Source organism: Pituophis catenifer, unplaced genomic scaffold (assembly GCF_029215685.1).
Source record: "Pituophis catenifer annectens isolate HBS135680 unplaced genomic scaffold, rPitCat1.0.hap2 SCAF_2, whole genome shotgun sequence".
In the NCBI taxonomy this organism is placed as follows: domain Eukaryota; kingdom Metazoa; phylum Chordata; class Lepidosauria; order Squamata; family Colubridae; genus Pituophis; species Pituophis catenifer.
Genome location: NW_027256882.1, coordinates 57,424,580 through 57,451,256, shown reverse-complemented (window position 1 = coordinate 57,451,256; position 26,677 = coordinate 57,424,580). Strand labels below are relative to the sequence as shown.

General features: G+C 37.2%; 1 protein-coding gene across 2 annotated transcripts; it reads right to left on the bottom strand.

Moving 5' to 3' along the window:
* Positions 1 to 26,677, bottom strand: PPP4R2 (protein phosphatase 4 regulatory subunit 2). Of its 2 annotated transcripts, XM_070936859.1 has the most exons (9): positions 26,364 to 26,677; positions 24,862 to 24,943; positions 14,208 to 14,378; positions 11,876 to 11,969; positions 9,367 to 9,404; positions 7,467 to 7,541; positions 6,899 to 7,042; positions 4,675 to 4,952; positions 1 to 2,158 (listed from the first exon to the last, which is right to left on the bottom strand). In XM_070936859.1, exons 1-9 carry the CDS (start codon positions 26,395 to 26,397, stop codon positions 1,845 to 1,847), a joined length of 1,230 nt encoding a protein of 409 aa, XP_070792960.1. In that variant the 5' UTR covers positions 26,398 to 26,677; the 3' UTR covers positions 1 to 1,844. The 2 variants fall into 2 exon arrangements, with proteins under 2 accessions (XP_070792960.1, XP_070792961.1); XM_070936860.1 differs by lacking the exons at positions 24,862 to 24,943; positions 26,364 to 26,677 and adding an exon at positions 15,326 to 15,415.

Sequence of the window (26,677 nt, the reverse complement as noted above, 5' to 3'; positions counted from 1 at the left end):
GATGATTAAATAATAATTTATTAACAGTATTTTCACAAACATTCTAAAGAAAATTTCAGAAGTCTCTAAACTTAAATTTTGTTCTCATTTGCAAAGTATTCCTTAAAAAAAGCAAGGAGAAAAAAGTATATCTTATAGATTTGTGTTTTGGGACATGTTTTACAATTCCTGTTTTGGTTTGAGTAAATCCCTCTTTAATGCTTACAGTACATATTCAACCCCCTTCTCTTGCCAAGAGAAAGTAACTGAACATAAATTGATTTTTCACTTGTAAGTATGTAGAAGGGCACTAGATATTTTTCCCAAGCAACACCTTTTCAACTTTTAACCTGATAGCAGTTTTGCAAATTCATTCAAGTTATTTTGGAATACATTGAATTCAAAACCCAGTTCTCCAGAATGAAACCCACCATGCAGTACAATTGTTAGCATGCACTTTGGTGATTATTTTTGTACTCCACGGTATGTGTCTTCTCTGCCAACAAAGGGAGTCCCATTATGTTTTGATTAAAATGTACTCAAACATTTTATGACATTAATATTTATTGCTTTATATGAATACTGTATTGAAAGCCCAAGCATCCAGTTTACACACAAATTATACAATTATATACCGTTTCACAATGGCAGTGAGCACTCTTTACAATCTACAAAAATCTACTTTACAGAAATTTAAAAATTCTAAATATCAAAAAGGTACAGTTGAAGAAACAGGTATAAATTTGGCAGCCAGTAAATGTGACTGGGAGGTTATATTTTGAGTGTCTTTGCACACCGATGTCTGAAAAATATAATGTGACATATTTAAAGCAGTAATTGTGCTTTCAGCTGGTTTTGGAAAGGAAGTGTTAACACTGGCTGTCAAAGTGGCATGTTCAAAAATATTTAGTTCACTTTCAAAATAATGTACAAATGGTAGCCATTCAATTCTGATACATAACTAAGACATGCAATGCTGCAGCATTTCATATCAGTCTGATCTCCTACTATAAAACCATTATGTAATGTCAGAAATTTCCTCAGTTCACAGAAACTATCTTGTCAGGTTTGCAAACATTCCTGCTACAAAAAAAAAAGCTGAAGATATTATTTTGAAATCTGTTCTCAACACAGTTTTTCAACAGTAAAATGGAAACCTATCTTCCAGGCACCTCAGAAATGTACAAAAAGTGTTGTTAGAACAGAACTCTTGGAATGTATTTGACCTGGTACTTTCAACAACATTTGGATCTTTTAGGCTATCAGATGGGCCTAATTTTATTTGGTTTATTTGGGGGTAAAAATGTTTTCTTGTATGAAAGAACTTGGTTGCTTCTGTCTGGAACAGAAAATGCATCTAAAGTGCAAACATAGATTTTCTTTAGATTTGTATATTATCAAGTATTTATTATATGCCAATATGTAGCTTTTTCAAGCACAAAATGTAGTCAAATGAAAATCTGTAAACCAATATGAAATTGAAGTGTTAAAAACCAAACCAAAAATTAACTGCTACAGCATTCAGGGGAATTAAAGGAAAAAGAGAGAAGTAATTAAATGAAGAATCTCCAAAAAATTGTCAGAATTAGAACTGCCTTCCAGTTTAAAAATTTTAATTCTAAATAATAAAAAACTATACACAGACCAGATTTGACCATACTGAAATTTCAGTGGCAAGCAGGACCTGAAGGAGCCAATATTTCACAGTAACAAGTACAAGTCCTTCAGGATTTAACGCACTGAGAAGTTCAATTTACAGCCTGCTTCTCTTGGAAAACTAAGTCCACTTTTATTACATAAAATTATTTATACAGTGTAAAACCAGAGCCTTGTGGAAAATACTGCCTCTAAGTGTATTAAAATTATTAGTCTTGTTCCATAGGTTCATCTGCAGCTTCTGTGGCTTCATCGCTGTTTTCCACTGGGGTCTCTGATGCAATTTCAGGATTTTCACTAACGTTTGAGCCCAATTCTTCTTGGTCACTGCTGTCAGCTTTGCTACTAAAAGATTCACTGTTCTCACTATTTGGAGAAGATGAGTCTTTCATTGCTTGAGTCTGGTCAGATTCTCCCATTTGATTATTCTCCTCAGAAACATCTTCTTTCTCAATTAAGGAGGCACTGTCTTTGTCTAGAACTTTTCTTTCTGGAAACACTTCTCTTGACATCATGAGAGATTCTGGAATAAAGTTAGAATCTGTTATATGGATGTTTAAAACAAAGCAACATTATAAGTTTATACAGGTAACAATCATGAAAATACATCCCCTCTTGTGCTTTATGCCTCAGCAGGTGGCAGCATTTAGCTGACTTTGCTTAGTTGGGAACTTAAAAGATGCTATAAGCTTTGGTTAGTTCTTGAATAAAGAGAACCCTTGGGAACTCCAAGTCTATTGCCTAGATTGGAAAATTGAAGGAGAGGGGAATCCTGTAAGGCAGCAATGGCAAACCAATCCTGTAATACTACCAAGAAAACTGCATGATGCAGCCAGAAAGAGTTAAGATCATCTTGAGGGAGCCTTTATTTGTATGGGAAAGTACAATATCAATTAGAGATTGCAGGGGATTGCATGTGGTAGTCACAAGACATAGTTCTCTGTGTATTTAAATTTCTCATTTTGAGTAATAAGCAAAATATTAGAATCTTGGCAGCCAGAAATGGATCATTATATTCTGCTGCTCCAACAAGAACATCCTATTCTCCCCATGACGATGTAACACTAAACCAAACCGTTGTTAATTTCCTATGCTTTAATATTACAAGATCAATGACATGAGATAGTTCAACTAACCAATGTAACAATCTCCAGTTTAAGGAGACCAATTCTGATCCCACACATTATTTGTAGCTCCAGGTTGAACTGTGCAAACCTTGGTATTGTCTGAGGGTTTTTTTTTTTTTGGCAGACATTTCATTACCAAACTAGGCAACATCATCGGTTCTAACAGAGAGTGGGGTATTCTCTCATTTTATATACTGGTGTCTTGTCCTGTCAATGTTGGTGGGGGTGGTCTTGGTGGTTCCTTGATTGGACTAGTCTCTGATAGCTTGTTTGGCAGTTCCTTGATTTTTTTACTTCCCGATTGTTGGTCTAATGTTACTCTTGATGTTAATCTCTGCTATTCTGGATGTTGATTGCTGATGAGATGTCTGGGTCTTTTTCTTTCCTTTTTGGTTGTCTGTTTTGAATGATATGTCGATGTTATGTGCTTGTTGATGGCTGATTTGTCTGAATGCCATCCAGGAATTCTGTGACATTTTTCGACTTGGCTTGATTTAGAATGGTCACAGTTGCCCAGTTGAAACTGGTTAAGTCTGCCCATGTGATGTGAAATTAAGGAGCTTTTATAATGTTTCTTGACTGCTAGCTGGTGTTCATGAATGCGATCTGCTAGTCTTCTGCCTATTTGTCCTACATAGTGGCTACTGAGGTCCTTACGCTTGTATGTTGTAGAGGAGTCCTGTTTTTATTTCTAGGGTTGCTGGGCCTTTTGGTTTACTTAGGACATTCTGGAGGGCCTTAGTTAGTTTGTGGGCTACGATGCCATGTGGTTGTAATAGACTGTTGGTGGTTTCTCAGATGTTTCTGATGTATGGCAGTGTTAATCGTTTCACAGCTTGTATTGGTTGTGCTATATTGGATGGAGTTGTCAGGCACTTTTTGATGAAGTTTGGTTCGTTTATTACAACTAACCGCAACTTGATGAAGTTGCATGGATATCTTGTTGGAAGATGTATAGATGATCGGTTTCCTTTTTCTGATGTTCAGGGATGCTGTTTGTGCTCATCTACATAGTGTGCTTACAGACCTTCTCTTATGAGAGGTTGTGTTGTTACTTTCACAGTGGAGCACTTGGTTGGCGTGGATGGTTTTACGTTAGGCTTATGTTTCTAATTTGCCAGCATATCCAGAAAGGGTAGCATGTTGTTTTCTTCTTCCTTTAGTGAATTTTGTACATTTGAAGATGTTGATGATAATTTCATGTGTTCTCTAATTGGTTGTTTTTTATTGTGACAAACCAAACCCCACCAACACTGATAGGACAAGTATATAACTATATATGTGTACTTATATACGTATATGAAATGAGAAGAAACCTCATTCCCTACTAGCACTGATGTTATCTAGCTGAGTAATAAACATCTGCAAGAAAATAACCAAACCCAGAAAGCACCAAGGACTCCACAATTTGCTAAATGTTGCAGTTACACTGGCACGAAGGCAGAAGATTAAAAGTCAGTTTTAGTGACCTTTTATGAATTAAAGTTTGTGGAAATGTCACTGCACAAAAAATCAACTATTTGCAATGCTGATTTACAAAATACAACACACATTCAAATCTGACCATTGACAGAAACAATTGGAGTTCAGTCTGAATTTAATACACAATCCACACAATTTCACTGTACTATCAAAACATAGTATGTTCATAGAAACTTATTAGAAAGACCACTCCCAGGTCTTTCTCATTCTCGTAACTAGGATACTTCAAACAAACTAGCATTACTTCAAACAAAATTGGGTTGGATGCAGATCTTATTCTATATAGAAATGAATGGGACACAACTAAATTATTATTTATGATTAAGTCTGATTTCAACTCATGGAATTCAAAATAAATGATAAATGTAAATTTAACCCATGTTTTAAACACATATTCAGAGAATACATTTTCTACTGAAATAGTATATACCTTCTTCCTCCTCCTCAACGTCTTCTTTACAATGTTGTCTCTCTCCAATAGCTTCTTTTTCTTTATCCTGTGATGCAGAACTTGTCTCAGTCTCTTCTACCATTGCTGAGCAAGCTTCATGGGAACCAGTCTGGTTGGAGGTTTCTTCAGCTTCCTCCTCTTTGTCAAATTTAAGTCTTTTTACTTCATAGCCTTCCATTTCTGATGGATCTTCTCCTGGGTGTTTATTTTTTACAGGACAGTTTTGGACTCTTTCAGGCTCAGATGCTGGCGATTCACTAAAAGACAGAAAAATAATGGAAACACAAAGGACCATATTTTCATATGAAGAGATAAAGCAGGGATATTGCATCTTAAGGAATCAATCCTATTTATTTGGGTAACTTCTACCGCTTTGTCTAAATATAACTTTATTAAATGTTTTGATATACACCAACTATTCTTGCAAATTATTTTTGCAATGATGCACAGAATAAAAAAAACAAAAGTTTTGATACAAGCCAATTGTGCCAGCATCACCATTTCAATTCAACTGGGAAATCTTGTTTAAAATAAAATAAAATCTTGTTTTAAGCAAAATGATATTCATAATGTACAGGAAATCTGGTTCTTTATAATCAATGGATACAATTCAGTATTGGTACAAACAGATTTTTTTGCTTGCGCAATAAAATTTCCCCCTTTCTCCCCTTTGCAGCCTGTCAAATCCCTACTGAATTTTTAAGAACGCAAGGGGATGTATAACCAACTGTTACTTCTCAATTCCATAGACAGAACAAATTCCCTCAGTTGGAAAAAAAAAGTTTTTAAAATGTCATTGACATTTAATTTCCCACAACAGATTATGATCTAAATAATTTTAAAGATCAACAACTGAGGTACTCTGAGATACATTATTTATATACACATCCTACAGTTTCCTAATATGGTGAGTACTTAAGCATTAAGTCTTTTAAAATAAGAAAGGAATAGTTCATGCCCACATGAAATCTGCCTGAAAAGAGGTTGTGCTTATTTTCATTTTGGAGAACATTGTTTTTCAAGCGTTAGCAAAAAATACAGATCGTCCTTGACTCACAACCACAATTAGGATTGGAATTTCCATTGCTAAGTGATGCAGTCATAAAGCAAGTCATCGTGTGACTTTATTGCTTAGCAACTGTAATTCTGGTGCTCCTGGTTACTGTTATAACTCTAAATGAGTGAATCATTAAGGTTTGGGGGGGGGCAATGTGGAATGAGCACAGGTAGGCCAGGAAAGTAATACACTGCAGCTCAGGGAGTTTCTTGCCCAGAAAGAAGCCCCCGAGCCACAGCAAAGTCACACCCACAGTCGACCCAGCCTGGCCAGTAGCGTGACACAAAACCACTGCATCCCAGGAAATCTTGATCACTCTGTGTTCCACAGGCCCTGTTGTGCCCGGCTGATCTTTTCAGTTTTCCTTCCACTGCTGAGATGTGCCCAGCCTGACAACTACTGTATCTATAAGACAGGTGCTGGCCGTGCCAGGCCTTCTTACAAAGTTGCTGTTCTCCAAAATTGTGTGCATAATTACAAGTAGTACACTCCACTTTCGCAATGCTTCGGAAAGCTTTCGGAAAACTTCTGAGGTCTTCTTCGTGAGAATGGGCCTGCTATTTGAAGAAGGGAGGGCACACCTCTTCCCCATGGTGCTTCAAAATTCCTCAAAAGCTTTCTGAAGACTTTCCAAAGCATTGAAAGACTGGAGTGTGTTGTTTGAAGCTTAAATGGCATGCATGACTTGGAGAATGATGCGAATGGCCATCGAGAAAAAGGCTTGTTGTGAGCAGGCCAAGCACGCCTCATCAGTAGCTGGAGGAAAGTGTAAGCACAGGGGAACTGCGGCTTTGAACAACGGTGCTGGGGTTGAAGCGCACCTGGGGTCATAAGTGCTGGTGGGCTGCCAATTACCCAAATTTGGATCATGCAACCACCAGGTACTTCAACAGCCGTAACTTCGGATCTAAGATTGTAAATCTCGTGGTTTACAGGTTGTAAATCCCTTGGTTCAGTGCCACTGTTCACATTGGACAGCCACTGAAGAAATGGTTTCAGATTGAGGAACTTTCTGTGCTTTTTCTAAATATGGCATATTTTGATAGAAATAAAACATAAGACTTCCAAGGGAAAATGGGATTAAAAAATAAAATGTTAATCTCAGAGTCTAACCAGTGTGTTTGAAGATACATTTCTCTTACAAACCTGTTAATTTTCTCTTCAGTTTGCAGGAGGCCCAGCTCCTTACTTTCGGAACTGTCTGGTAAACCATTTGTAGTCATAGGAGGTGACAAGGAAACTTTTGGTCGAGTTACAGGCCGGGGTGTCCCAGGACCATTTATATTAGATCTGCAAAGAAAATGTTTAATTAGTCAAATTTGGAAAGTCAAATTTCTCTTGGATCCCAAAATATATATCAATTTATTCTTATTATAAATGGACTCCCGCCATTATTTAATAATGAAAGTTGTATCATTTCCCCCCAACAGTACTGAAAAACTATTCGATAATACAAAATACTGTCATATAATCAAAGTACGGTATAACATTAGTATAATAAAATATAACTTAGATAATCTACTTTATATATATCTTTGGAAAAGCATCTGATCTCCCAAATAAACTATAATTTTAGAACAAGAAATGACCTGAATCAAAGATTTTGAATTATAGTTAAATATCCAAGTGTTTTAAAAAACAAACATTGGAAATTAAATACTAATCCATCATCTTATCTTCTTAGAATGTGATCATTTTAACTACTCTTTCTTACCTGTCTGAATAACCCGGTGAGTTTCCTGGAAACATTACACCATTCATCCTGTTTAAACTGTTGGAATTATTTTTCCTATAAGAAATAAACGTGTTTTGAGATTTCTGCAATATATAGGTTTTTTAAAAAAAAAATGTTTTGGCTAACAACAAACACCTCCAGATTCCTAGAAGCTTTGATTCTGTTTTCCACCCCCTAAAAGTTGTATAATTCTAATAAATTATTAAAGAGAACCTGCTATGTTTATTTTTTCCCAACAGTACTGAAAAACTATTCAATTATAAAAAAACACAACTGTGTACTGGAGAAAAAATCTTTAATTTTTTACCATCTAATATACTTTCTTGCCTCTAGTTCCGCCTTCCCTTCCTGAAATATTCAATTAAAGACCATGGATAATACATAGGTAATCCTTGTTCAGTGACTGCCACATATAGCGACTGTTCAGAATTGCAATAGTGATGAAAAAGTAATTACGTGAGTAATCCTTGCATTTGCAACTTTTGCAGGCCTGAAATAAGATCATAAAGCAGTCACGGTTTCACTCAGTGACTGCTTTGCTTAATGTCAGAATTGCTAATTCTGATTATAGTCACTAGAAAAAGACTGCCTATAAACTCTTTTCATTTATTAGCTCTCTACAAATTCCTTGTCAATTTACATTGAAACAAAGTATGTCTTATATTATAGATGAAAGATCCCAGATTTTATACAGATAGCCCTTGGCTTAGGATCTCAACTGGGACAGGAAATCCCAGAAATGACTGAACCCATTTTTTTTGACATTTTTTGTTATGGTCATTAAGCAGATCACACAGTCATTAAGCAAACCTGAATGGTTTTTTTTTTAAAACCAGAAAGTGGTTAAAAAGTTGCAAATCATGATCATGTGATTCCGTAACACTATAACCGATACCGTCTCAGTCCCATATCCGGGCCTGAAATGCAACTAATAATCCACTTCATCCAGGACTCTTTTTCCAGCACAGGTGAGAAGGAAGATGAGATGTCTGCCAAACGGATTGACAGCAGTACTGAGGGGAAAGTTCTCTGCTAGCCCCCTACCACACAACAGCCAAAAATCACACAAGAGGCCTCCTGTCATCCAGAATATTACGTCTGAATCAAACCGCTCCTTCTCGGGGCGCCATGCTGTCACGAGTCCTCAGCAACACATGCCGAACAATGCTGCTGTCTGGTGATCCAGTGCTGCAGCCTACCAGCGAGAGTCCAGTTCTAGCCTGCAGCAGCTCCTTTTCAGCCATACACCTCGCTGCTGGCCACTGAAAAACCAGCACTGCTGCCAAATGCAGCACCTCTGCCACCACAACCTCCCAGCAAAGCCTCCAATACCTCCAAAACAAAACACCTGTGTACCAGCTGTCGGAAACTGGCACATACCCAAGGCAGTCTCAACACAGTTCCTACTCTTGATAACACTATGGGAGACAAAGCAAGAACAGATGCCTAGCATAACTCTCTCTTTCCACAGCTAATAGCCCAAGCTGTGTTGGTTTATAAGCAAACGTTGAGGGTTAAATGTCTTTCCACGAAAGTAGCCCAGTGCAGATCAGACAGGCTGCAACATCTGCCGTCTCTGCAAACCTTCTCTCTCATAAGTCCAATATAAAAAAAAAAAAACAATCAACCATACCCTAACGCAAAAAAGCAATCACCAAAAGCAAGTATGTATATGCTCTTCCCACCATTAAAAAAAAGGCTGATTTGTTGCTATTCCATTTCCTAATAAATAAAGCTGACCCCAGACTACCTGTTAACAGAAAATTGTCTAATGCTGCTCCCCTCAAAGCCAAGTACCCCATCAATAACAAATGCATTGCAATTTCGACAATGAAGCAGCCTCAACTTTTTAAATAAAGGTAACAAAGGTCATACTCACTCTGAAGAAGGATATACACAGCTGACAACCATAACATTCTGTAAAATAGGAAAAAAAGAAAACATCAAGACTCATGGAAAAACTAAAAGCAAATTTTACAAGTCAACATGATGTCCTGTTTGGTTGGTTCTTATTAGCATCGGATTCACCAGCTTCTCAAGCTCTTTGCCTACATCATAAGACCGTGATGGCGAACCTGTGGCACATGAGCCATATTGGTGGGCACGCAAGCGTTGCCCTAGCTCAGCTCTGGTGCGCGCATCTGATTTTCGGGCTTCCGGGCCCACCAGAAGTCGGCAAACGGGCTGTTTCCAGCCTCCGGGAGGGTGGGGAAGGCTGTTTTCACCCTCCCCAGGCTTTCTTGGAGAAAAATGAAAAATGGGCCTACTGGGCCCACAGTGCCATCATGTGCCAAAAGCGGGGGGATCGTGCATGCATGTGCGGGGTGCATTGAATTATGGGTATTGGCACACGTGCACATGACCCCCCCGCACTCCCCCCGCTTTTGGCACGACAGCAAAAAGTTTAGCCATCACTGTCATAAGACATAGACTTCTGTCTCCCAGACTGATGCAATGTTACCTCTCGATTCCCAGTCAATCTGAACCTTATCTCTGGCATGGCATTGTCTTCCTCTGAGAACCAATTTTATGTAGTGTGGTTAAGGCATGAGGTAGACACCAGAAGACCAGGGATTCTAGTCCTGCCTTAGGAATGAAACCAGCTGGGTGGCCTGGATCAGTTATTTATTATGAACCCAAAGGAAGGAGGCAATAGAAAATTACTTCCGAAAAACTCTTGCCAAGAAAACTGCCAAGTCCAGGCGGGGTCAACACTAACTCCAATGCATGCACATGCACATTTGTCTTCCTCCATTTATTTTCAAAGACTTCTTTTTCAGCCTGCCTAGTCTTTCCTAATTGATGGGGTAGTGGGACGGGGTAGTATGACCATTTTCATTCTTTGTGACCTGGCTTTTGGAATTAGGGGTGGGCAGCACTGTGTTGCACTGGTCCTCCTCCTTCCTCCAGAGTCAGTTCGAGTCTATGTTGATTGAGGGAGGAGGAAAGATCCAGGTGGTGGGGGTGGGGGGTGATCCAGCCTATGGTCCTAGTCTGTAAGGAACCCCCAGGGCTCAAGTTCTTTCTCCTGTCCTACTCAACATCTACATCTGGCTGCTGAGGGAAGGTGATTTAACAGTTTGGGGTGAGCTATTATCAATATACTAATGATACCCAGATTTATAACTCCACCCTGGGCTGCCTGAACAATGCCATGGACATCCTATCTCACTGCCTGGAGGCTATAATGGTCTGGATGGCTTGCAGTTGCCTTCGACTAAATCCAAGCAAGACAAAGTGACTTTGAGTATTTAGGGCTCCAGGTGACAAGGTTTTCCATTGGTCCTGGATGTGGTGGCACAGCTCCAGATCGACCTGGTATGCCATATGGGGATCCTCGTGGACTCATGGCTTATGTTAGAAGATCAGATGGAAGTCATAGCCAGAAGAGCCTTTGTACAGCTTAGGGTTGGATATACCAGTTGCACCCGTTCCTGAATCGTTTTTCCTCACACTCTGTCTTCCCCTTGTGACTTCTTGCCTGGACTACTGCAATGCAGTCTATGTGAAGTTACCACTGAAAAGTGTTTGGACAGTTCAACTGCAGAATGCAGTTGCATAGGCAGTAATGGGTGTCGGGTATTCAACACCTGACAGCATCACTGTTGCGTGAGCTGCATCGATTGCCAGTATGATTCTAGATGCAATTCAAGATGCTGGTTATTTCTTTTGAAGCATTTCATGGCTTAAGGGCCAGGTTATCTAAAGGCCATCTTCTCCCAGTTGTTTGTTTCTACTAGTTGGTGGGACATGTTGCAGGTCCTGTCAGCCAATGGAACCATGAGACATGACTTCTCTGCCGTAGCCTCTGCACTCTGGAATATTCTCCTTTCAAATATTAGGATGACCCTGACCCTATTGGCTGCTCCACAAAGCCATGAAGACTTGGTTATGTGCCAGGGCCTGGACCCCTAAATATGGTCAGAGTCCCCTTTCCTGATTAATTGCATTAACATCCATAAGAATCTTTTAACTTAGTGCTATATATTTATTTTGAATCATTTTAATATTTTTTGTTTATAATATACGCCACCCTTGTTGAGATGGGCAGCTATAGAAATCAAATCAATCAATGAATAAATAAATAAAATCATGCCAGATCAATCTCCTACAGTACTGTGTACATGGGAATGGTTGGCATGTGTTTCATCAGAAAGTCAAATAAATGCAAATCAAAATACAATAAATAAAAATATAAACTCATTAAGCAACAATTGAAGACAATATTGAAATATAATTGAAGTAGAATTGCTGTTTATACTATTTAACAATTGCAAAATTTAATTAAAAAAACAAAATTCTGTTAATTCTATTAAATCTGCTAAAAAGATTAAACAAATTTCAAAAGCTACAATTTTAGTTCAAGAACAAGAACAATTCACTATTACCTTTTCTACTCCTCTGAGAAATTTGTCTATTCCTGTGTAATTCCGCCTAGGATCCGTTAGCAGCTCACAAAGTCGCTGAATAGTAAATGGGATACTGAAACAAATTGAAACAAGCTAATTTTCACTTTGAATGCATATTGAGAGAATGAATAAACCTGTTCAGTTGGTACATTTTTAAAACTATAACCGTACATGTACCACTTGTTCATTTATTATCTCTAACACTGTATTATATTAAACAAACAGTAGGTGGAGCTGCAAGATCACAGAAATATGTGTTGCCTCCAAAGTGTCCTGAGGGCTAAAGAGTCCCTAAACATTCACTTAATTATTATCATTCATTGGATGGTACAAAAAATTAATAAGGGGTGGACCAAGTGAAGAATCTCTTGCTTTCAGGTATTCAGATATGTGTGCTGAGAGATACACTCAGCTATAAAGGATTCTGAATTCCTTCATAGGAAGCGATACAAACTTACTCATTGAAAATATGCTTTCATACAATACTATAAAATAACTGCTTCTTTTTCAAATGTAAATGAATCCTCATCTATTTAAAAATTAGGACATCAACTATAGCTATTTTCAGTGAATGATTAATATACTAATAATAGAGCAGAGTAGGCAGTTTGATGACTTGAAAGCATCATGATAGGCTGCATACTGCAAATGTCAGAACTATGTGAGTTTAAATGTTGATTAAACAAAAATAACTTTCCATTTTAAACAGCCTCCTTATTCATACTCTTGTTCAGTTCAGCAGAGGCCTCTTATCTACTCAACATTTAAAAAATTCTTCATAGTGTTTCAGTGCTTAAAACATCTTCACCAAGTGTCAATTGTTCATAAATATAAACTCTATCCCTGCCAAATAATATAACAGACAGATTCTGCTCTCTGGAAGAGAAAACTGTAAATATGTAACATACATACATATAATTTCTATACAGATTAGTTCCTTACATGTTCTGAATTAACAGAAGTAGTTCTTGGGTTATGATCATTCACTGATTGGAAGAAATTCTGATTCTGCAAACTATTAAGGAATCAAGAAGTCAAAGTTTTATTCTGATAAGAATAAAGTTTTGGTTTCTTAAATTAATTTCCTAATAAATCCCTTTCTCAGGAACCCACTTTGGAAATTCATTACAACAGTAGTTCTCAACCTTTTCTTCACCACAGACCACAATATGTTTTGTGGCCATGGACCAGGGGTGTCAAACTGGCGGCCCATGGGCCGGAATCGTCATGCACAGGCGACGCCTACCCGAGCTCCGCGAATGGGAAAAGCGTTGTGAAATGTCACGTGATGGCAACGTGACACGGCAAGTTTGACACCCGTGTCATGGACCATCAAGACTTAACTCAAGATTTAAATCGTAACATTTCTTCAAGCCTTCACGGACCGCCTATGACATTGCAGCCCCTCAGGGCTCCGTAGACCACAGGTTGAAAATCACCACATCACAATATTTCCCTTGTTGCACTTCCAAAATTAAATTATTCATTATTCCAATTGCAATTCTAAACAAGATTAGAGTATACATTTTAAGTATGATTTCAAGTAATGCAAAACATCCTGTCTAATTTAAAAAGCAGCTTGCAGAGTTAACTACAAGCAACTAGTCAATTCTTGTATGAAAGAAAGTTGGAAATTGAAAAAAAAAACTTTTCTCCCTTCTTATCTGAACTGCCCCATTTTGGTTTTTTCTTGTCGCTTCCTTTTTTAAATTCTTTTTTCTTTGCTTTTTTGTATATATATTTTGAAATTTAAACAGGTTTGGAAAACAAATAGCCAAGAAAACAAGATGTATGATCTGAAACAGTTAACATAAGCCAATGTTATGCAGTCAACATGATATATGTAAATCTTAAAGAATTCTGTTAAAAAATAATTATAGTTTGAAACAAAAGAAAAGAAAATCACAATGAAAACTATTAATGGGCACACCATTAATCCACAGCTTGGAGAAAAGCCAAGTTTTTAAAGAACAACTAAAAGGTTCCAGGGTCTGATCTACACTGCTATATCCGATATAAATAGAAGCTTAAAATAACTGTAGATACATGTCCACTAGAATTTGGAGTGCAATAGCTTCATGTATAATCTGAGCTATGAGAAGACAAGTGAGGGAATTTCATAGAAAAGTACAATTCAAAATGTTTGCATTAAGAGTTAGAACCTTGCCAAGAAACATTTATTTACACCCATTATTCATGTTGCAAAAATATGACAGAAAATCAATACAATATGAAGATCAGAACAGAATCCTGAATTTGATGACAAATCAAGCAGTCTAAATAACAAAGTTACTGATATAATTCTGCATACCCATTAAAGCCAGTAACTATTTTCAGAATCCTTTCTTTCATCTCCTCAAAGGGAATATATTCCACATTAGGGTTAGGAGGGCCTCTTGGCTCAGGAGCAGAAGTTCTGAAGTCATCCATTACTTTCTCCAGTTTGAAAATAAAATATCCTTTGAATTGTGACCACTGAATCCTAAAAAAAGAAATATACAATACATACTTAACATTAAAAATAAAGTGTTAAACATATATTAAAACAGTAAAGCAAATTTAGCATATTCAATTTTTCAGGAAAGCAGGAAAAAAACTGAGTAAATGCAAAATATGCTGTTCTTTAAAACCAAAGTGAGTAGTCCTTGACCTATGACCCTTTGTATGGTTACCATTCAAAGTTATGATGGCCCTGAATTGCTGGTTATGACTGGTCCTCAAGAGTTCTGGCTGTCAAGCACTTCTGTAGCCATGTGATCAAAATCTGGGCACTAGTTTGTACTTACAACCAGTTGTAGTACCTCATGATCACCATTTTTTTTTTTTAATTTGATTTATATGCCGCCCTTCTCCGGAGACTCAGGGCGGCTTACAGTGCGCTAAGCAATAGCCTTCATACTTTTGTATATTTATACAAAGTCAGCTTATTGCCCCCACAAACTGGGTCCTCAATTTACCTACCTTAGAAAGGATGGAAGGCTGAGTCAACCTTGAGCCTAGTGAGATTCGAACCTGCAGTAATTGCAGGCAGCTGGTGTTAATAATAGGGTGCTTTAGACCACTGTACTACCAAGGCTCCTCTTTGAACCTTCCCTGCTGGCTTTCTCAGAAAATGAATGGGAAAGCAGGGAAGGTTGTAAGTTATTGAGTTTAATGATCATATAGTCCCAGATGTAACATTTGATTAAAGATTTAGACTACTTTAATATTAATAATCAATTTTGTGAATATCAGCAATTTAACACAAATTGATATACCCACTGTATTTGCTTCCAATGTACTTTATTTTTCCCTGTTTTGAAATACTAATCAAAATGGTAATATTAATAAAGCATACATTCTGGATTTTTATAATAAAGTATTTTGGTTTGTAGCCAGACTTAATAATGTCAACAGAAATCAGTGGGGTACATGTTAAGTAAATCTTACATTAAAATCTAACCCTTTGGTAGTTTGAAGAGAGCAATGATTTAGTTGTTTCATCAACAAGATTCATTTTAGAGGTTATTCATTTCGGAGGAATGTTGAAGAACTACCAAGAAACAGGAAGAAAGAAGGGTCATTATAGCTGTTACATAAGTGTATTTCATAAAACAAATGGAGCATTCGACCAGTCGTACTATTAACCTATGACCTGGTTCCTTAGAAACAAATTTACTACACATAATCACAGAGAGACTGCATTGTTGAAAGGCACAAACTCTTTTTAAGAGCTGTATCACATACTAAGAGCTATGAACTGTGTTAAGAAGGATGTCTATTGTCCTTTGATGGAGCAGATGGCCATTCCCCTTTCTGGCCTTAAGCTATGTAAGTAGAGCAAAATACAGTCCACCAGAAGTTCTTAAGTTACAAGTTCCAACATACTTCACTACTGGTGACGTTGGCTGAAGCTAATTGGGAGTCACAGTTCAGCAACATCCAGACTACACCTCTCTCCTCTCCTCTCCTCTCCTCTCCTCTCCTCTCCTCTCCTCTCCTCTCCTCTCCTCTCCTCCTCTTTTACCAATTCTCAGAAACTGCCTGGACAAGACTCTGCTATTTTCTTGGCAAGGTTTTCAAAAGTAGTTTACTATTGTCTCCTTCCTAGGGCTGAGAGAAAATGATTGGTTCAAAGGCACCCAGTTGGCTTTGTGCCCAAGGCGGAACAGAACTCATGATTTCCCAGTTTTCTAGCCTGATGCTTTAACCACTACACTAAACTGACATCACCTACACATGCCCTAAACAGCTATAAAACCTATAAAATTGAAAAACGGAACAGATCCTTTTTGCTACTTGCATAATGTCTCGTTTTGTAAGTAAAAGACAATACAATGGCTGCTCATCAATACTTCCTCTCCCCTTCCAATTTTCCTTACCCATGCTTTGTCTCTTTGATAACCAAGCCTGATGAGAAATGCAAGGAGACAAAGTTGAGCCAAGTATGCATACAATGATGTTTCCAATCCCAAGAGTAAAAAGATGCCTGGCTCTTTAAAACTAACAGAACAACAGTTAGAAGGAATCTTGGAGGTCTTCTAATCCAACCTCCTGCTCAAAGCAGAAAACTTTATACCACTTCTATCTAGAACAGGGGTATCAAACTCACGGCCCGCGGGCTGGATGCGTCACGTGCTGGCCACACCCAACCCCGATTTAGCGAAGGGGAAAAAAGTCCTGATACATCACATGACACTGCCATAAATTTGACACTCCTGATCTAGAAGATAGACATGGCTTTCTATCCTCTCCAAATTTTGAAAAAATATCTAGTTATATCTCTTGGTATTTGCCATTCATGCTTGGTTAATATACTGGCAATGTTTGTACTTATTTCAGCTTTTTATGCAAACATTTAAAATGATCCTCTATGGGATATTCAGCAGCGCAACAAATGATACTACACTATAGAGTGGGTCCATGTTTGTAACTAATATTGAAAAAAGCTCATAGAGCAAAACTAAACTACAAGAAAAAAAAAACCCTGAATAATCTGTAGAAAGTGTGTAAGGCAGACAAAAAAATAGCAACTGGTCTCAATGTATGTGGCCATGTTAAAGTCACAGTTGCCACACTGTGGCACACAGGATAAAAAGTTAACAAAAAACTATTAGCAGATTTCACTATCTACATTAGCTCTAACAGATCTTACCAGTTTTAGTCATTTGATTGCAAAACTATTTTTCTTGTGGCTATTTTCACAAAAACTTGATTCTGCCTGTTGATGTTTTTATTCTTGTGTTACCATGGCTTCACCACAACCGTGCTGCAACAAGACTCTCAAAGGAATGTACAGAATACAGTACAGTCGTTTCTTTAGCAACTGGAGGTTTTATTCATACAAGATCAGATAGCTGTATAGCAAATTTATTTTTCAAAGGTATCTCTAAGTTCTTCATATTACTCATAAAGAATATTAAAGTTCAGTATTCTTAGAATGAGCAGTGTACCTCCAACCGGTGCTTAGGTAAGTGATTAAAAAATAAAAGTGAAAAGAAAGGATATTGATATCTTCTGCAAAGTTGGTTCTCAACATAAATTGCACAATTTAATACAAAATTTCTATTCACCTTCCCCCAATTAGATATTCATGTGTCACAGGAAGTGCTACTTTCGTACAACCTGTATTTTTCAGTCTAATTTGAATCAGACGAAGTTGCATCACAATCTTGGTAAAAATGAAATAATTTGCGTTAATAGTTTAACTTCCTCAGTGGAATATTGCAGAAAAAATACACCATTTAGTTTTATCTTTGGTTTACATTCTAACCAAGAAAGGAAATTACGTATATTTTCCTAGAACAATTTCTTACTGAACTCACAGGGTTTATCACTTGGTAAATGAGTGCTAGATTGCATTCACAGGAAATTATTTACTGTTATCAATATATCTTTAATCTAAAGAAAGAGTGGCTCAATGCATAGCAGCTTGGATCTAGGAAACCTCAACTGAATATAATTTACTCAGTCCCTGAAAAGCTTTTTAAAAGTCACACTTTTGTCTCATTAGTACGTCTGACACTGTAACAACAGTTTGCAACTTTTAAAAAGCGAGAAAGGATGTCACACACTAATAAAACAACCTTATACAAGGAGATTTTTGTTATGTATAGTTCATTAATTGATTCATGGATAAACTATCAATGAGTACTATTGATAGTAAGCAAAAAGTATGTATTCACTTATGTGTAAATTTATGATATGGTATCATGTACACTCAGTAGACTCAGCTGCCTCAATATACAAGCAACTGTTTAATCTGAATTCCCGATCTAGAGCTACATGGTCAATACTTCATGTCAAAAATGGAATTAATCCAAGACTGCAATGTGATTGAGGAAATCAAATATACGATCCCACCTTAATCTCCTAATGTACTAATAAAGCTAAGTGGGTGAACAGCCCAATTCAGAAGATTTATCATAAACAAATTTAACGGAAGAGGCTTCCGTTCATTTTAGTAAAAGCTTTACCCATACAAACAAATATACACCCAAAAAAACATGAGGGGAATCTATTAAAGGAAAGAATTGTGCCTCAGCAAAGACTTCCTTAACTACTTCTCAGGCAAACATAGGATGTTTAAAATTGTACATTATCTTCTTCTAATACATTTATATCTAGTGCATTTATATTATTTAACCAACTTTATAAGCTAATCCAACAAGTTATCCAGCTTAGTGATCATTCTGAACTAAGAGAGAGAGTTATATGAGGGAAGAAATTAAGACATTCTCTTGAATGCTCGTCCAAGTTGAAATGTTAAAAAAAATATATAATTTTATCCTTAGTTACAAGTTGGTTACATAAGCCGTGGTGGCACAGTGGCTGGAATGCAATATTGTGGGCTGATTCTGCCAACTGGTGGCAGTTCGATTCTCACCAGCTCAAGGTTGACTCAGCCTTCCAACCTTCCGAGGTCAGTAAAATGAGGAGCCAGATTGTTGGAGGCAATATGCTGACTCTGTAAGCCGCTTAGAGAGGGCTGTAAAGCACTGTGAAGCGGTATATAAGTCTAAGTGCTATTGCTTTAGGTAGTCGTTGTGTTACAATGGCAATTAGGACCGGAATTTCTGTTGCTAAGTGATGTGATCATAAAATGCTATGTCACATGACTGCATCACTTAGCAATGCCAATCCTGGCAGTCTCAGTTGCTGCCATGATCTCAGGACTATGTGGGTCATTAAGTGAGGGCATCATATGATTGCAACTTGGGAAGAGACTGGAATCCCAGAAAAGCAGACTAACACACAAACGTTAACGAGATGGGGAGGGAGTGCTGCAGGTAGGCATAAGAAAAAGCAGTAGGGTTGGGAATAACTTGTGATTTCCTGTTGGCTTCTCCATTGACTTTGCCTTCAGGGAAAGTTGCAAATAGTGATCACATGACAATAAGACACTGCAACCATCGTAATTGTGAACTGGTTGTCAAGCATTTGAATCATGATCATGTGACCGGAAGGAAAGTGAATGGATGCTGTTACAACCGTTAACTATCTGTGAACAAAGTATTTCTTCAATGCCTTCTTTCAATTGTGATTAAACCCCAGGGTGTCCCGATCCAAACTGTACCTAAAAACTGGCATACTCAGCAGGAAAGAAACAATGTGATCGAAGAAGCAACTCTTTCTAAATAACAATGTAATTAGCTCACAAATAATATGTTTTAAAATTGATATTAATCGGTTTAAAAGTTATTGCTTATCCTGCTTATTGCAAGATTGGTTACTAAACGTACTTGGCAAAGAACGAAGTGTTCTATACTGTACACAATTCTCTATTAAATCTGAGTTAATGGAGAAGAACCAACCTCGCAATTACAGCATCCACAATTCTAGGACACAATGCATCAATACGTACTTGCTCTTGGTCTGAATTAAATGAAATAAATCAATAGATACTATTTTTCGCTCAAAACTGGTTAAAGTAACTTTCAGAATACCGATTGCTTTAGATTGCTGAATGATAATACATATAATGTCCACCAAAGGTGTTATCAACAAGACATCACTGATATTTTGGAACTAGAAATCAAGCTGGAATATAGGTGCCGGCTACGGAAATAAAAACTAAAAAACAAATATAAGAAAAAGAAGGGTGGCAAAGAATGATAAATGATTGGATAAAATAATTGGATGGCTATTAATCTGTTTATTATTAATTCTGTTACACCTATTTTCTTTCAATACAAGACAAATTATGTGAATGAACTAGTTTTTCATGCAGGTTAAAAAGATTTCATGTACATCATCTTAATTGCACAACAGAAACTAGTAATAAACATCACTTGTGGCTCCATTTCATTACAATCATTTAAGCCACTCAATCTTGAATGCCTGCACCAATCTAAGATAATTGGAAGTAGTTCTCAACTTATGACCATAATTGAGCATGGCAATTATGGTCATAAAGCAGGTCAAGTGATCGGACCCATTTTTTCAGTGGTTGTGAATAAAAGGCAGTAGTTGTAAAGCAAATACCACAGTTCGTAAACAAACCCATTGTTTACCATGGGTCAATTAGAAAATTAGAAGTGAATGCTGGCTCCCTACAAAACCATCATAAATAGCAGTCAAATGGTTGTGCGGCGTACTTTTGCAACGCACCTAAAATTGGTCATATGACTATTGGGACTTTGAATGTGACACTGGAACTTTGAAACCAGTCATAAGTAGCTTCTGAGGGGATCTGCTGTAATTTTAAATGGTCACTAAGTGACCAGCCATAGATCAAGGATTACCTGCATATTGGTTCTATTTACCTTTCAGCCAGAATATTACTGAGGTCTGTAATAAGATTGGGAATTTTCACCCCTTTTGAGAAAGGAATGGTCTTTATTTTTAAAACTATGTTAAGCCTTCTTCAAGAATATACCAGAATTTTCATGTATCTCATCTGAGGTGGTTCTTGTGGTTTATTATGAATTGTTATTTTAATATTATAGTATATTGTCAATTAAATCTTTTCTGAAACTTGTCTGAATGTGTTTAGAACTGTTCCCAAAGCCAACACATTCTGTTAGTACATTACTGTACATTAGTATTACTGTTGAAATATTAAATTCATAAGTCCTTTATGCATAATGCTAGTGGCCTTTATAAATAACTCTCAAAGTCTGCTTTCAAAACTTGAATGAAACACAATTTAGAAAACAATAATTTTTAACATAAATTATTAGTCACATTACTGTATATTTCAGAGTGGTATACAATAAACGCAATCATATTTCCCCAACTGATTAACCCAAGAAATAAATAAATGGGACTGTAGGCATCTACTGTGAATGCATACCAATTCATCGACTAAAAATTCCACAACATATTCCAGATGTCTTTTCAAATTAACAGATAATTATGTATCTTAAGCCAAATAATTCCTAAACAGATATGTAGTCCAATAAAATTGAAGGTTGAGTCCTATTTTATTTCAGATTACATGTGAAATCTTCTACATAGTATTTTCCAGAGCTTCCTACACAAAGAGCTTGTTTTTTTAAAAAAAATGTAGTAGCTTTATCCTTAACTACTTCATGATGTGTATTGAAATTTTTATGTACAATGCTATGCAATACAACCATCCAGCATCATCATAAAGTGGTACACAATCCAAACACACTTTTCAATTTACTAAGACAATGTATCAATGAGGCAAATTTTGTGAACCCTGCTAGTGCTAAAACTTACAATGTGATATTATAAATTATCTTTACAGATAAAGGGATTCTGATTAAATAACATGCAGAATAGTTTATGTATTTGCCAAATAATTAGACCAATTCTACATCAAACAGTTCAGCAATAAGCCTTTTAATTTTCCCATACTATGTAATACTGCCTCTAAAATAATTATTTCCTCCTTTGATATTTAGAGCAAAACAATACATTCTGAAGTGGGGCTACTGATCAAATTTTATTAAACCATTTTTCAAACAAGAAATCATCCAGATATTTCCGCCCATGGGCAATAATGAACATTGTTGCTAAAAGTACAGTGGTACCTTAGTACTTAACTGCTTTAAAACTCATTGAATTTGGTACTCAACACATTTTGATGCAAAAAATTTTGTCCTGCTATTTAGCATTTCTTTGGTACTTGACATACAAGCTAGAACTTGTTGGCGTTGGCTGCTTTGTGATTCACTACATTATTCCTTATGGGAAAATTTTGTTTAATACTCATTGTTTTTGGTACTCATTGAACCTCCCAGAAAACAACTGATTATGAATACCAAGGTACCACTGTACATGCTACCAGAACTACATAGCAAGAGAACCAACACATTTTAAAGAAAACTGCACACATATTTTAAAAAATAATTTGAAGAAAACATTCAGGAGAGAACTACCTCTGAAGAGTTTGTTTACATTATTGTAACAAAGAATCACTGCTAATTTCTATATTCTACATTCCTTTACCATTATAAAATATCACTTTTAATTATTAACATATATTGTTTTTATCTTCTAAGCATTCAAAATATTTTCCCCTGTCCAATACATTTCTACATACTTTTTTCAAATACAAGATTAAAATTTCATTTGGAGACACTTATTAATTCACATAAAACACAAATATAGATTTTATAAGTTTCATTAATGTTGCTTATTTTTTAATATTTGTTTAGCTACCTACTGTACCAAGAGCCTTGGTAGTACAGTGGTTTAATGCACCCTGTTATTAACACAGCTGCCTGCAATTTCTGCAGGTTCGAATCTTACCAGGCTCAAGGTTGACTCAGCCTTCCATCCTTTCTAAGGTAGGTTAAATGAGGACCCAGTTTGTGGGGGCAATAAGCTGACTTTGTATAAATATACAAAAGTATGAAGGCTATTGCTTAACGCATTGTAAGCCACCCTGAGTCTCCGGAGAAGGGCGGCATATAAATCAAATTAAAATAAATAAATAAATAAATAAATAAATAAATAAATAAATAAATTTCTAAAATTTCATCTAAAAGCCTATAGACAGAAAAATTAAAATAGTAGATATGTTTCTTCAAAAGCCGAAATAGTTAGGTATCAATAAGTCCTAAGATAAACAAACCAAAGAATATTTTTCATTAAGTAATCGCTATGTAATCAAGCTACAGAACAGCAATATACAATTTATTACAATAATCATAACAACAAAAACTACTATGGATACTGAAATAACTTAACCATGGGCCTTACATTTTCAAATTCCACATTCAAAAGTTTGACAAGAACAAAAAAGTATATGTTTAGGCTAATACAGCCAGTAAACAGTAGTTATATGCCAATTACTGATTTACTTTTAATATATAAAAAAACAAATAACTTATTACCAAGTGAAATAATTTGACTGAAAGAACATTAACATGTCAAGACAACTGGTTTTTTTTTTAATGTCACAAAGCAAAAAATATTAAGAATATTCACTGGAATAAACATATTCTTGCTGGAAATCTTTCCCCTCTCTAGTACGTTTAATAAGTGCAGCTTGATTGTTTAAGTTCTTACAATAAATTTGGAAAGCTAAAGATCCCAGATTCACCAGAAAAAAAAATGTATTACATTAATACAATATTGTAAACCTTGGAAATTCATCATCAGTCCAGATAGTAAACCTGACTGACTTAGATGAACCCCCAGAATCACACCTTTCTTATTATTCTGAACTGCTCAACAAATCCCCATGCTTACTTTCTGTTTGTTCCTGGATCTAGCATACATTTCCTATCCTTACCTTCAAAATGTGCCATAGCTATGTCTTCTCATACTTCTGCTCTTATATATACTACATTCCCATTTGTGTTACCTCTTATCTCTTCAGTTCAAATCTATACTTGAATTTTCCACGAAGCATTTAGCATATTACTCTCCATTTCCTTTTAAACCTTAGTATGAGAAACTGAAATAAACTCTCCATCCCATACTTCCTTTCTGAAAGGATTCCCCATTGCATCTTGCTTAATATTTTGTAAAATGCTTTATAAAATTTTAACATCTTCTTAACAATACATGGACCAATAAAATAGCTCTAAAAATAATAATTCTCTAATGTCTGACACAAATTGTATGATCAACCGAATTCATTCCCCCCTCTCCATAAAAATAGGCAGTTTTGTGAGCCAGGCTACCTCCTGCCCTCACCCCAGTCTACAGCCAAAGTAGCCAGACTGAAGCTATGTTTTTTGGTTCTCTGTCATTCTTCATCATCCATATATTATAAAATGGGAGCCACCCATAGTCTGTCACAAGTTCTTGAAACTGATGTGGTAAGTATGGCACCAAGTTAAAAAGATAAAAATCACTCCACAGTATGCTATAAGATTTTGCGAAGACTGAACAGAATCCATTACAAAATAATCATTTCCATGGGGTGTTACATCAGAATAAATAATCATTAAAATTATTCTGGGAAGGCCGGAAGATCAAAATGGGCTTTTCTTATTGAAGATAATTAAAAAGGCCAGCAACTCAAACTTTGGACTTCAGTTGGACACATATTTATATAATGCTATCTACCAAAATTTACATAAAACTTCTGTTTTACTTTTTTCTTACCTTTATGTAAGAAAACCAGCATTTCATACTAACTAGTGAATCCAAATCTAAACTTTGTCCAATATCACATCAGTATACATTTTCACAGACAGCTACGAAATGTAGCAATAGCCTGACTCAACATCTGAACTTTGAGTTCATTCTCAACTCTGAAAACTGATTGCCACATAAAGCTTTTTTTAAAATTAAAATATTATCTGAAATGCAGGGGAAAAGCATTAAGTTTATTGTTTTAAATCAGATTTAGATCAGATAAAGGCAGCTCTTGAAAGATTTATACTATGAATAAGTACAGCAACTTTCATAAGCGAACTATTAAGTACAGCAACTTTTAAATCTGAAACAAAGTTATTTGAATAGTAAAACACAGGAAACTCTTGGTTCTTAATCTGGGATATCTTTTGGATTTATTCAAGGACACAAATATGACTATCAGTCAAATTAAAATCACTTACATTGTCTCTCCAGTCTTGGCGACATGACAAAGAAATTGATCCAATACTGGACAGACTTCCTTCTTCCCTCTTTTTTCAAAATCTGTAGAAATGGGAGGAGAAATAGAAGAGGAGAAATAGAAAAATGTAAAACATACCTTGTGAATTGTTGTGAATATGTTGGCGTGCATAAGCGCACCAAGGTGCCTACCATCCCTGTCCTACTATCCCCATTTATGTATTTTTCATGTATTCACAATCATGTTTATACTTATATCTGTTATTTTATATATGTTTGACAAAATTAATTAAGTCTGTATTGTCCGCCTCCTGCCCCAGGTTTTTTCTAAATCGCAACTTCTTTTTCCCCCAAAACCCCACACATCATTCAAACTTGGTTTGAACTTGGTCACCACCTTTAAAGCGCTCCATGCCATAGGACCTGGGTATTGCGGGACCGTCTTCTGCCGCCTATAGCCTCCCACCGACCAGTACGCTCCCACAGAGAAGGACTCCTCAGGGTGCTGTCAGCCAGGCAATGTCGGCTGGCGACCCCCAGGGGGAGGGCCTTCTCTGTGGCAGCTCCTGCCCTCTGGAACGATTTGCCCCCCCCCCCCGAGATACCCTAAAAACTTTTCTTTTCCATCAAGCAGGGCTGGCATGACCCCCCCCCCTTTTTTTTTTAGCCTTTTAAATTGTCAATGGGTTTTAGTTTGAATGTTTTAAATTTTGGGCCAAAGTCATATAATTCTTTTTAAAAATTTAAATGTTGTATTGGTATGTGTTTTAGTTCTGGCTGTGCACCGCCCTGAGTCCACTAGGAGAAGGGCGGGATACAAATTGAATAAAATAAATAAATAAAACTTCAGAAGACAACTTAACCTGGATTTGGAAGCTCATTTTTCAGATTTCCTTCAGCAGTCTGATGAATAAGATACCTGGCTCAAAGTTGCCATCAAGGAGAAAAGAGAGTCCATATACACTCTTGATCATTTATTGGGAGGTGGGGAGTGGGGAAGCGAATGGGGCAGGGTAGGGAAAGGGATAAGTATCAGGAAGTGGGATTTTAAAATGGAATAGGGATTAGGAAGAAACGCGGAGTATCAGGTATGGGGGGTGGGGAAAGTGCAAGTAATCTGGAAGAAGGAACTTCCAAGGGCCCTTTTAAGGGGAAAGCGAGAGAATCGGGAGAGAAGGAGGTGGAAGAGAGGGGGGGGGTGTTGTGACGATGGCCCCGTGCTGCCCTCCTCCGCACACATTGTGGGAAGCCCAAAGTAGGGTTCCCCCAAAGCAGAGCAGCCCCAGACTGTGGCGGGAGGAGAAGTGGGATCCCTCCAACCGCCACTTTTCCCCCCTCTTCTCCAAGGGAATTGCATTTCCTTCCCAAGCCACGTTAAGGGCCAGGCCTCCTCTTCCGCCTCCCAAGGTCGGGGGCTCGTCTCTCTCTCTTTCCCCTCTTCCCCCGCGACCTCGAGGTAAGCCTCCCCTACCGCCTATCCCAATTCAACCCCACAGCCGCAAACCTTTCAGTGCCTCCTGGAGCCTCTCGATATCCATGATCCGCCGCCGCTGCTCCTCTTCCTCCTCCTGCCTCCCGGGGCTCTCGCAGGAAACAGGCAGCCGCGCAAGCGAAGGGAGTTCAGGTGCGGCTGCTGCTCCAACGGGGAGAGAGAGAGAGGGAGGGGAGGGAGGAGGAAGAGAGAGGGAGGAAGAGAGAGGGGGGAAGGAGGGAGAGAGAGAAAAAAAGAGAGACAGAAAAAGAGAGAGAGAGAGAGAGAGAAGGAAAGTAACAAGCGATTCCCCGGCGGCCGGGCTCAGCAGCCTTCCAACATGGCGC

Excerpts from the sequence above, each read along its gene's own strand:
- PPP4R2 (XM_070936859.1), bottom strand. The coding sequence starts at position 26,397 with ATGGATATCGAGAGGCTCCAGGAGGCACTGAAAG. Across the intron at positions 11,970-14,207 it reads ATAGTTACTGGCTTTAATGG|TATCCCATTTACTATTCAGC; the intron begins GTATGCAGAATT and ends AATTTGTTTCAG. Across the intron at positions 9,405-11,875 it reads TTCTCAGAGGAGTAGAAAAG|AATGTTATGGTTGTCAGCTG; the intron begins GTAATAGTGAAT and ends CCTATTTTACAG.